Source organism: Lathamus discolor, chromosome 1 (genome assembly GCF_037157495.1).
Source record: "Lathamus discolor isolate bLatDis1 chromosome 1, bLatDis1.hap1, whole genome shotgun sequence".
Lineage (NCBI taxonomy): Eukaryota > Metazoa > Chordata > Aves > Psittaciformes > Psittacidae > Lathamus > Lathamus discolor.
Window position 1 is genome coordinate 28,896,067 of NC_088884.1, and position 12,972 is coordinate 28,909,038.

The 12,972-nt window shown below is 39.0% G+C and overlaps 1 protein-coding gene across 3 annotated transcripts in view; it reads left to right on the forward strand.

Moving 5' to 3' along the window:
* The window catches only part of COG5 (component of oligomeric golgi complex 5), a 185,914-nt gene that overhangs the window by 71,713 nt on the left and 101,229 nt on the right, over positions 1-12,972 (forward strand). For all 3 annotated transcript variants that reach the window (XM_065665918.1, XM_065665921.1, XM_065665922.1), the window contains exon 7: positions 8,077-8,207. In XM_065665918.1, coding sequence (XP_065521990.1) covers positions 8,077-8,207 — 131 coding nt within the window. The remainder of the gene's footprint in view (positions 1-8,076; positions 8,208-12,972) is intronic.

The following is a 12,972-nucleotide window of genomic DNA, read 5'->3' on the forward strand; positions in this document are numbered from 1 at the left end:
AGTATTGCTATCAACTTTCGGTGTGTTTTTTGCATTTTATGCTTGCAGTCTGGAGAGAAACGCCAGGTCTCCTCTCTAAATAGGATTGGTCATAGATTATATTAAAGCCCTACGAAATATTTTTACACAAACCATGCTCTTTACAAAAATCAGCAAAAATCATTTGGAGGAAGCAAAGATGATCCCAAGTGCAGGACAACAACTCATTCCTTCTTATTCCAACCTGCTTCTACACCTTTGTTTTAACATGCTTTCCCTTTGTTTTAACATGCTATAAGAAGTTCAATTATTTCATACCTATGTGATCTGTTGAATTCCTAATTTTCTTCTGAAGCAAAGCTTTAATCAGGTAAGATAATGCTTCATCACTGGAAGTGTTCAAGGTCAGGTTGGACAGGGCTTTGAGCAACACGGTGTCATGACAGATGTCCCTGTCCATGGTAGGGGTGTTGGACTAGATGATCTTTAAATGCCCCTGTGACCCAAACCAGTCTGTGATGGTACGATATAGATGACAGGTCTGTTTTGCAGTACAACGTAATTGTCCATGTTTAAATGAGTGATTCAGGTTTTACTTTCTTTGAATCATGTGCTTTGCACTGGTTTGGTTTTGGTACTGTTGACCTAATTTCTCTAAAATGAAACCAGTCTTGGCATGTGATTGTTGATGAAAAACTGAGAAGTGTTTTGCTTTGTTTTATTTTTAATGTTCCCCTTCACTAGGGACAACTGTCAGAAACTATACAGGGTTATCTAATACATTCTGTTTCCTTTCCTGGACTTAAACAGCAAGGGTGTGTTAACATGCTGTCTGAGAAAGCAAACAGAAATACAGCACCACTGGCCCCACTCGTTTCTGGCTCCAGCAGGACAGTTTTGCCTCATTTGATATTACCTTCAGCTAAAAAATGAAGCCTTATGTATTATGCATATGAATAGTTAGTTTTTAAGATGGTAGAAATTGGTTAAATAAAGATCAGTTTTCACAGGAACTTAATTTCATTTTAGCGACAGAGAGAGATTTTAGTCTTGATTGTTTCACTAAGGAAATATTTGCAGGAATCCTGTCCTGTAGGGAAAGGAAGCAGAGAGCAGGAGTTTTGTAAGTAACTGGCATTTTAGAAATAAATTTTTCCTCCTCTTTAGTAGTGAATTCATAACACCTGCAGAAAAAATGAAAATTAATAATTTAAATATAAATGGTTTTGTAAATACATAGATTACTAGTTTTGTTTATATAATAAATATATAGAATATTGTATACAGTACATAATATAGAGCACAGAATCACAGAATCACAGACTCCCAAGGGTTGGAAGGGACCTAAAAAGATCATCTAGTCCAACCCCCCTGCAAGAGCAGGGTAACCTACAGTACATCACACAGAGCAGTGACATTCTTGTTTTGAATACTTTGCAAGGCAGCTTAATCTGTGTGGTTTTCATAGGAATAAACATATTTTTGTGAGGAGCTCATGTTGTATAACCTGGCTGTAAGATATTGTTTCATAGTAACTGTAGAGGTATCCATTTCACTTGATTTAAAAGCCTAATATAAGCCTTGCTTGAGCGAATATTTTGGTGCCTGATGCCGAGTGTGAGGCAGTCATTTCAGCCTATGTGGAGAATTAGTCCAATTAGAACACGGGGAAAGGTTCTTTTCGGAGGCACCATCTTCCAGCTTGAAGACATGCAAATGTGCCTGCTCTTGCCATTCCCCACCTGCTCTATGCATCAATTGCGTGCAAGATACAAGTGCCTCCAAGAAATAGACTGTTCTTTAAGATAGGGTGTTGCCTATTCCACTTAAGAGAACAAAGATGTAATATAAAATGTTAGGTTGCTTTCACCAGAGTGAGCATTGGGTTTTTGCTGAGATGCTGGGATCTCAGGCTCTGGCCTAAGACTGTTTTTAGTTTTGTATTACCTGCATTGATAAAACCAAACAGACATATTCAGGCCCAGCAGCATCCTGGGTTGTTGGTTCAGATACAACTGAGGCAAACAGAGTCTCATCCTTGCTTTTCAGTAGCTAGGGCTATAACTGCCATTTCCATTAGGACCATGGAAGTTTCCATGCTGGATTAGATTTGTAACCCATTTGAATTAGTAAATTACTCTGAATTACTTTATAAGCATAGGGGAAAAATTCACATGGGTCCTCAGCAGTTCTAACAAATCAGTCCACTCTGTTTGTTTTGTGCTTGTATCTAGGCACTTCTGTAGGACCAAAGGCTGAATGTTTAATAACCCTTTTAAAAACTGAAGCTGATTCTCGTTACTGAGAATTCTCCCTCATTAAAGATTTTATATGCTTTTACAATATCTGTCCAGTCCCTTCTAATTTTGTGTGGCAGAAATAAATATTGTGAATAGCAGTTTAGATTCAATTTCATGAGCATCTGCTACCAAAACCCACAAGCTTCCACCAAGTAGGGGAAGTTGTATCCTGCCTGTGAGTTTCTGTTCTCTCCCTGTGCTCTTATGTGTCTGCATCCTGCACCAGTTGTGAGAATGCCTTTAGATGAAAGCTAACTCGAAAAAGTCTCATGAGTGCTAAGACTTGGAGGTGGGGCCGCGGTGAAAGAGCAGGATAGCAGGTTCAGGGCACGGAGGCAGCCTGCACTCAGATCAGCTCTAAGTACTAATAGCATTGAAGTTTTACTCCATTTTGACATTCTTTATTTGTAATACGCCATTTCTAATGGGCAGTTTCAACCAATTTGTTCTGATGCTTAAGTTAACCTTGAGAGACATTTTCAGTATGAATGCTGTGCTCTATGCACTGTGATGTTTGCATTGTAGCAGCCTTCTGTACTATTCCGTAATAAATCATGTTTTGGTAGCCTCTCCTGTTCTGCATGCTTAAATCCCAGCAGAACTCTTGGGTCTCATTTCATACCTGTTGACTTTTTGGAATTGAAGTTAGTAGTTTCTTCCAGAATTCTAATTTTTCTTCATTATGGAAAAAGAACGGCCTTAGGGTACAGATACCAGCAACATTTTCTGCAACTGAGACTGCAGAAGCAACATAAAACAACTGATCTGTGCAAAAGAAATAAGCCCCAAACAGGGAAACAAAAATCTATGATTTTATGATTGTGATTTTATTTAGAATTTCAGGAATGGCTTAATTTCCTTTATTTCCCCTCCCCCATGTCTAATGAAACACCTCTGTGTCATTGGAATCTTGATAGTTATGTATTGAGGTGGTGTGCTGATCTGAGGTGTTTGCTCCTAGGGAATCCACTTCAGCTCTTCTAATATCCTTTCCCCCCCAGTTTATTAGCATTACTGAGGTTACGTCTCAGAGCATGGAAGGATTTCTCATTTGGCTCAAGTAGCCTCTTGAGTGACGCTGTCTAATCACATTGGTTTATTACTGGCTGTCCTGGTTTCCTCTTTGTTAGTGCACCTGACTGTCCTCAGTAGACTTCTGTTGATTCTCTAGTTCTAACACAAGCTCACAAGCAACTCAGACTAAATGAAGAGCATAATACAGTTTTTTTGTGGAGCTCATAGGGGTGCTAGCTTCATAGCTATCTTTTTAGAATCGTAGAATACTTTAATATAGTACTAAAAAGGTTTTTTTCCCTGTCTTCATTGCATACAGAGGTCAAAAACTAAGATTACATAATAGAAAGATTCCATGTTGTTGAGTCGCTTAGATTAAGAAAAGCTAGCCTTGTTGCTCAAAGTATTGTTTTTCTGCCTCATGTGCTGTGTGCATATCGGATTTATTGCTGTCTGTTAAACTCTGCTTACATAACTAACTTGGTTTGAAAAATGCATTTTTAAGCATCTCAGCCAGTAGATTAGAGAAGCTGTTTACATTTAGCAAATCAATAACATTTCGGATTGGAATGACAAAAATATTTTTCCTTGAAGAAATACAAAGTTCTAACCCTTTGTTAGGCGAAGGTAGGTTATAAAAGTCACTGATTCCTAGGGCTCAGTGTATTCTGACTTGGCATATAGTATTTTTGTTCAAGAAGAGGATTCAGCAGGCAATCTGTGATTTAAGTCCTTAAAAAGTCATTTCCAGCTGTGCTTTCCAAGCTTAATAAGGTGTGATAGTTAGAAGAGAAGCAATCCTAACACTGTATGGGAGAGTTGAGGATTTGCTTTTATTTTTATGAACCTATGTAAAGAGTTACAGTTACCTGAGGATGAGAGGTAGTGGAGTGGGTACAGGACTGTAGCTCCCTCCTCTAATTTTCTCTCTGGTTCCACTGAACCATGCTCACGCCATGCTGGTGTGAGGGCAATGCCTGTCCGACTGCATCTGGCCCTGGCATGAGATAGATATTTAGGTTCTAATTCATTTAAAAGCACAAGTCTTCTCAAGGTTATCAAAATATTAAATATGTGCTTTTTAAAATCTGATAAAGTAGAATGGCAGTTATAAATGCTGTATTCACTAAATCTGTTACGGCTAACGTAGTGTTAGTTTTACTCTAGGGCTTTAAGGTTAAAGCAGAAGGAGAACTGCCAAGTTTTAAACTGGGCCCCAATCTGCTGAGTCTGAGCTAACTGGAAGATAAGCCCTTGTGTGTGCTTGATTCCTAAGACACAAGTACCTTACAACCCATGTCACCCTCACCTCTGATCGTGACCATAGTGTTATTGACTGACTGCATGGCAAGAAACAGAGTAAGGATTGCACAAGCACCTGAAGCAAAATCCTACGTTTGCTGGTCCCTGGGTTAGTAACTAGGAGTATCTTTGTTGTATTGCACATGACGTGGTTTCTTTACTAACTAAAATTGTCCGGTTGGAATGTGTGAGTTCCTCTGTGCTGTTTTAAATAAACTGGATCCCAAAGGCCTGCCTATCATCTCGGCCCCCCTTTGTCAACTGCCCTGCTGCTTGGCTTCGTTGTGCTAGCAGCATCACACTTGAGGATACTCAAGTGTAGAGTTTTCTAATATTGTCTGCTTAGACAATAAAAACAATCAAAAGGTGCACACCCTGCCTGTGCTGCAGCTTCTGCTCTTGCATAAGAATGGAAGGACAGCACTTGCAGGTGTTTCTGCTGTAAACCTGCTGTCCTTATGAAAACTGCTTTTCTTCTGTAAGCAGTAAAATATGATTGCTAGGCTTTCCTACTGGTTGGAACAGCAACTGAGAGCATCCATAGCAGGATGTCTAACCACGGAACTTGCAGAAATACCCTCTGTTTTGAGGTCCTGCTGAAATGCATTGTCCCCAAGCAATTGTCCTAATTTTGTTAGGATTGCAGAAAATTTGAAACAAAGCTGCAGATTTTGGCAGTTCAGCGGGAGGTGGCTGCCAGTCTAAGGCACAGATGGAGGTATCTGGAGAAGCCAAAACAGCATGGTCTTTCTGTTCCTTTCTTAAAAACATCAGAAAGATTAGATTTTTAGCACTTGAAATGGCTGAATTTAGATTTTGAGATAAAATGCAGCAGGGAGAAACAGTCTCTTGTTTAGTTCTCTTCCACAGATTTTTCTGTGCGTTTAGGAGATCAGAAGCATATTTTAATTTCAGTTTGTTTAAGCAGCCTGGGGTTGCAGAATACGATTTTATGACAGAAGTGACCTCCACAGCAGATCTTGTATGTGTGGGTTATATAAGTCTTTGGTGATATTTGCACCTTTTTTAACTTCATGTTGCCAAGAAATTTCTTCCGAGGTCACTATGGCAGTAGACTTACTCTGTGCTAAGCTCTTCACACTTTTCTCCCTGTGCAGCTGAGAGGAAGGGGTCAGAAAACTAGTCTCCACATTCAAGACACTTGTTCATTGAAATTAGTAATTGAAGTTAGTGGGGGTTTAATATTAATCTTAATAGGTTCTGATGCAAGGCCGCCTGCAGTTATTCAGCTTAGTCACAGCAAAAAGTTGCTGGGAAGTAATGGGTAAGTGTGGCTGCTGTAGCCCCTAGCAAAAGCAGCTTTCTAAGCATGCCTGCATATAGGCCTTCGTTAACAGCCTGTACAGCATGAGGTGTGCTGTCATGCTGCTCGGCTGTCCTTTGACTTCTCTGATCCATTTTTAAACAAATACATACAGACAAAAGCATTTTCAGGCCTGTTCTTAGTAGGCTAAAGCCTATTTTGACAGACTGTACTGTTAAGAGAGTTGATTTCCTTTATGACTTGCTAAGCTTTGTGCAGTATTTCTCTAAACTTTTTGTTTCGGTTTCTGCATCCTCATTCTTTTTGGTGTTTTTCATCTGCAGGTATGGGGATGTTCTTTCCTGCCTAGCTGTGAAGTGACTCACTTGGAATTTTGTGTTCAGTTGTGAACATGTGGTTGCTAAATTTAATCTGATGCTTAGATTAGTTTATTGTGAATAAACAAAAATAATTGGCTACTAAGGTGGAAAGTTATGTGCCGAAGAATTAGAAGTTCAGTCAGCTTAGTTGGAATTCAGGTCTGTGTCTTAATAAACTTACTGGGAGGACATAAAAGGAAGATGATAACATTATTAGGAAGTCATAGTGGGTTGGTTGTAAATGGAAATAGTGCAACATCATTTTATGAAGAAGTATCTGACACTGGGTGAAATGCCTTGGCCATTGTTTTGTTGGGTTTATTGGTTCTTTCAAAGGAAGCAATGGATGACCTGCTTGATTGAGCAAAATGCTGAGAACTGTGTAAAGGAGAATAGTCCTGCATATCTTGGACATAAGCAGTAGCATAGTTTTCTAGGCTGCTTTTACATTTCTCTGCAGATCTAATCTAAGGTACCCAGACATGTTCATTTTATAAATGTAATCATCCAGTTCACACCTGATTTATGTTGTAAATTTAGGTGGAGAGGTGCGTCTGTTCTTGGAGGAGCCTAAAGCAGTAGGTGTTCTCAGGTTGTGCTTTCCATATTCCAGAAACATGGATTTCAGAGCAGTGGCCGTATTTGGCTTGATTTGCAAAAGTGTGCAATAGTTATGGATGCAATTACATAATGTTTGAATGATTTGAATTCTAGCCCAGTATAAGCTCTAGATCTTCATTAGCCTGAAGGAAGCTGAATATATACATTTGCTGCATCCCAAGTGAGTGTCACAAAGAAATTAAAGACATCTGGAAAGAGGCATCCATTCTCCAGTCCTTCTATCAAGAACAGGTCACCAGTTAGGTTAGGGCAGGAGTGCAAGATCAAGCAAAGAGCCAGGAGGGAACATAGAGGTCAGGGACCTCAGGGAGCATGAAAACTTTTTTTTTACGCCCTTAGTTGTGTTTCGTAACTAAAATTGTCCCACGTGAAAAGCCTAAATGTCCAAAGAGCTGGCATTACAGTGTCACTCCTTTTAAAAGCAAGTGAATTTTTCTGGGAGAAGGGATGTCACAGATTGAAGCCTCCTTTGATAAAGGGAGATGAAGTGTTGGTTTTCTATGTTGAAGTGCTCTTGTTAATAAGTAGTTATTAGCGAAAGATGAAGTGATTTGGCCAGATCTGCATAGCCAGTGACAAAAGTTGAGTTTAGATAGATTTTCTTGTTGCAGTCACCAGTCCTGTCCACTAGTCTGTAGCTGTCCTACTGACTCTGGTTTCAACATTGATAATAAATATTGTGATGTTTCTGTGATTTTTTTTTTAAGTTTTCTTTTCTTGCCTTTTTTCCATGTTTGATACCAGATGTTTAGAAGTGCAATTTAAACAGATGAAGTGTAGTTTAAATCTATTCCTGTGTAATACATCTGGAATTTCAGATCTTGGAGCAAATTGTGCTTATTCAAATATTTGGTTAGAGAAGTTTAAGTACCTGGTTAATCCTCTGGGACAAGGAGATGACCTCTTCCCTCTTCCTGCCCTCTGACTGAGATTCTGGTGTTCCTAGAACTCATGCTTTGCACTTCTTCAGCAATGTCTGGGTCTAAGAGAAATGCGGTGAAGTAAATTCATCGCACCAAAAATCCAGGTTTTCTTGAGCAAAAATCTTCTGATTTTCATTTTTTCTGGTATAATGCATTACTTTGATGTACTCTGTTGTCAACTGTTGTATGTAAAAATATCCCTTGGAACTAACTGCAAATTCTAAGTGTTTGAGTATGTTTAAGATGTTCCATTATCCTACGTCATACTTACTGGTGTTTTGTTACTTTTATAGATTACCTTTCTCAAGGGATAGATCTCTCTGGAATAGAAGTAATTGAAAATGACTTGCTTTTTATCGCAAGAGCTCGGCTTGAGGTGGAAAACCAGGCTAAAAGGTTGCTTGAGCAAGGTGTGGAGACTCAGGTAAAATACGCTTTCTTCTTTACTTCCTTTCAGTATTGAAGTGCAAAAGTATCTTTGACCTTGTTTTCCTTTGTTTTGTGCAGCATTGTCTAATGGAGCTTAAACATGAAAAAAGTCTTATGTGAGAAATTCTCACCCATGAGACTATCCAAAGAAACTGTCAGAACCATCCTTCTACATTATCTGCAAGAATAAAAGTTGTATTCTGGTTTTGGATCCTGCAAGATTTGCAGGATCTGACCCTGAAATTTGAGAGAAAGTAGGTGCTGAAGTATATATGCTCAGTATATTACGTTGCCAGTATTGCCACACTTTATAGATAAATCTGAAAAATGCAGTTTCTTCAAACTGCATTTAGTTGCAGTTTCAAGTTGTGCAGTAATATGTTGAAGCATTTTATAAGATTTCCTATTAGGACTTTGAAGGGCGTTTTAAACTTTGAGGTAAATATTCACTGTAGGGAATATGAAAATGAATATGCATAATTACATTCATCCATATTAAATGTAATTATCTACATTTTTAATAGTCTGGCTATGTCTGTTATTTAACTATTTGTAGTATCATTAGTGCTGTCTTCTTGCCTTTCTAAAAATTTATGTTCTTTTGCCTATACTTTTTCGTATTCTTTAAAAAAATGTATTTTAAATCCCCATTACTACAGTGAGAGCAAAAATCTAGTACAAGTTCCTATCAAATTTTGGTTTTAAATTAAAGAACAAGAGATTTTTATGCTATTTGTTACCAGTGGTTAAGCTTACCTGTAAATCAATACAACAATTATTTGTACTATTGATACTTGACATGAAAATAGAACATAGGCAGAATGGAAAACTTCTTCATTAAATTAACTTGGTTAGATAATTGGGGATTAAAATTATTGGTGTCTCAAACTTTTGTTTAGACCTTTGATTTCAAGTTATTTTCTGCAATAAGAAGTCATGTGGTAAATACCTTTGATTATTTACTGATAGCAAAATGGTAGGAAAAGAACAGCATCCTGTTTTTTACTTAATTACTATTCAAATGTTGAAAGTCCTGGCTATATGAGTATGTTACCAAACTTGTTGCAAGCTATGAAGCATATGCAATGTTAAATAAAGACTGAACAAAGATAGGGCCTAAGAAAAAGCAAATGTACATTTATTTTATATGTGGCTGAAGTCTTCATCTGTGTGTACTCCTTCTAGTTTTTCATGTCAGATTTGACCTTCTCTGATAATTTTCTCTTCATATTAAATACTAAAATGGATCTGACAAAGAAACCTTGGGGAAATCAATCCCAGTCCACTTGAAAAATAGACAGATTTATTAGGTGTTCCAGGCTGTATCCAGGTAATCAAGAGATTATTAAAGTATATGCCTGTTGTGCTTTAGCCAGGGGCCTGTTTCCAGCAAATGGAAGATTGTTTGGAAGAACCTTATCAGTGCTTAGTCAGAAGTGGGGATGTTTTCCATGAAGGGGTGTTGGGATATGCTTCACAGGTTTGTGGTTGGATATGATTCGTGGATTTAATGTTGGAAAAATAGTGTGCTTTAGAAAATATGCATGCAGGTATTGCCCAAGAAATCTAGAATGTGAAATACGACTAAGAGATAGTATGTCTTTGATTCTTAATATTGTAGCTGTGTGTTTTTTGACAAGCTGATTTACAGTTATACCTTCCAAACTCTGAGATTACTCATAAGAGGACATGGGATTCTTCTGTGTTTTGTACCACCGAATTCCTCATATGAGCTGTTTTTGTGCTAGTATCTGTTCTGGTAGGCGGTTATGTACCTTTGTGATCAGTGTATCTGTATTTATCCACATAGTTCTTCAGTTCCTTAGAATTTATATTTGCAATTGCAGTTTTAGTTTTCACCTTAGTTTTGATCTGCTGTGTAAATAATACATGAGATCAGTTGTGTACATAACCATATTTCATCTAGTTCTTTTCAACAATGCCTTAAGAAGAAAATTAGTCTTATGTCCCCATTTGAGAGTATTTCAGTGTCCACCTGGAAGAGAAGCAGGAAATGGAAATACATAAAAAACCTAAAACTATTAAGTATCTCCTTCTAAGAAGTCATTAGAAGTTGGTGAATGCTGCCTTTAGAATTCAGCTAGAAGTTACTCTGACAGAAAAAACAGAGCTAAGAAGTTTAAACTGCCCCTTTCAACATTTATCTCCTTTGTTTATATAAGAAACTATTTTTGTTGTTTTGATTATATATTTGATGATGTGTAAGTCATGTGCTAGTAAGCTGTGCTCAGGTGCACTCAGATAATGGCCAGTAGCACATGAAAGCAGATACTTAAGATCATACAATCATAGAATAGCTGGGGTTGGAAAGATCTTAAGATCATCTAGTTCCAACCCCCCTGCCGTGGGCAGGGACACCTCACACTAAACCATCCCACCCAAGGCTCTGTCCAACCTGGCCTTGAACACTGCCAGGGATGGAGCATTCACAACTTCCTGGGCAACCCATTCCAGTGCCTCACCACCCTTACAGTAAAGAATTTCCTCCTTATATCAAATCTAAACTTCCCCTGTTTAAGTTTTAACCCGTTACCCTTTGTCCTATCACTACAGTCCCTAATGAATAGTCCATCCCCAGCCATACCTATAGCTGCCCTTCAGATACTGGAAGGCTGCTATGAGGTCTCCAAGCAGCCTTCTTCAGGCTGAACAGCCCCAACTTCCTCAGCCTGTCTTCATACGGGAGGTGCTCCAGTCCCCTGATCATCCTCATGGCCCTCCTGTGGACTTGTTCCAACAGTTCCATGTTTTTCTTATATTGAGGACACCAGAACTGCACACAATACTCCAGGTGAGGTCTCACGAGAGCAGAGTAGAGGGGCAGGATCACCTCCTTCGACCTGCTGGTCACGCTCCTTTTGATGCAGCTGGTTGGATACGGTTGGCTTTCTGGGCTGCGAGCGCACACTGAAGCTGGCTCATGTTCATTTTCTCACTGACCAACACCCCCAAGTCCTTCTCCACAGGGCTGCTCTGAATCTCTCCTCTGCCCAACCTGTAGCTGTGCCTGGGATTGCTCCGACCCAGGTGTAGGACCTTGCAGTTGGCATGGTTAAACTTCATGAGGTTGGCATCAGCCCACCTCACAAGCGTGTCAAGGTCCCTCTGGATGGCATCCCTTCCCTCCAGCATATCAACCGAACCACACAGCTTGGTGTCATCGGCAAACTTGCTGAGGGCGCACTCAATCCCACTGTCCATGTCACCAACAAAGATGTTAAACAAGACCGGTCCCAACACCGATCCCTGAGGGACACCACTTGTTACTGGTCTCCAGCCAGACATTGAGCCATTGACCACAACTCTTTGCGTGTGGCCATCCAGCCAGTTCTTTATCCACCGAGTGGTCCATCCATCAAATTGATATCTCTCCAATTTAGAGAGAAGGATGTCGTGTGGGACAGTGTCAAACGCTTTGCACAAGTCCAGGTAGATGACATCAACTGCTTTACCCTTGTCCATCAGTTCTGTAGCCCCATCATAGAAGGGCACCAGATTGGTCAGGCAGGATTTCCCCTTAGTGAAGCCATGCTGGCTGTCACCAAGCACCTTGTTGTTTTTCATGTGCCTTAGCATGCCTTCCAGGAGAATGTGCTCCAAGATTTTGCCAGGCACAGAGGTGAGACTGACTGGTCTGAAATTCCCTGGGTCTTCCATTTTCCCCTTCTTGAAAATGGGGGTTATATTTCCCTTTTTCCAGTCATCGAGCGTTTGCACCTTAGACACAGTTTAATCACAGATAGTAATAAGTTTTCTTTTTCTCCTGGGGTATCGATGTCTCATTACTTTTTTTTAAGGAAGGTTTTTGGGTAAATTATGTGATGTTTGTCGGTCAGTTTCCCTTATTTAAGGTGTGGGCAGATTACTTTTCCTAGCATGTATCTGGAGAAAGTTAAATTCACTGGTAAGTAACTGAAATTGTTCTGCTGATCTGCTCATTGTGTTAGAGAAAGCAAAAACAGGTGTAAGTTTAATAACTACCCTTTGTTTAAAAGAATGTTAAATTGTGTCTGCAGGTTTTTTTAATACAGAGCTTTTTATTTATTTGCTAATTATAGCCTCACAGAATAAAGAAGAGGAAAAAAACCACAACCAACTAACAAAAATAAATCCTAAACTATGTAAACAGTACAATCTGAACAGAAATGTCTCAATTTATTTCAGTGTAACATCTTTATACTGTTGACCCTTTGAGCATATTTAGGGGCATTTTGAATTTTCATATTACAACTCACAGAGTTGAATTTGTTTTATGAATTGTTCTGGTTTGCATTCTTTTTCATAGTGAAGTTTTCCTCTAAGTTGTTGTCTCTGGAACAAGTACAGTTTTTTCATATTAAAAAATTGCTAACTAGATGTATGTGCATTATTGTTCTTGACTAACACTTCTTAGTGCCTGAGAAAAGTGATGGGAGGATGAAGTATCTGCATAATTAACTAGTTGTCTGGAGGTGATTACCCAGGAGTTGCCTTATTTATCTCATTTCAGGGTTCCTTAAGCTGGGTGCTTGTGTAGTAAATCTTGCAGCATTATGGCAAAATTGACAGAATTAATCTGAAGTCTTTCATAGAATGGCATTTAATATCATGTTAAGGATCCCAAACAATAGGTCTTTGTTATCCCCAAGGGACTGAAGGGGAAAATATGCACAAAATTGACCATTTTTCCAATTATCAAGACATTGCATGATTCATTTAATTTCAGGATCCTCTGAGCTGAGTGCTTGTGTAGTAAAACT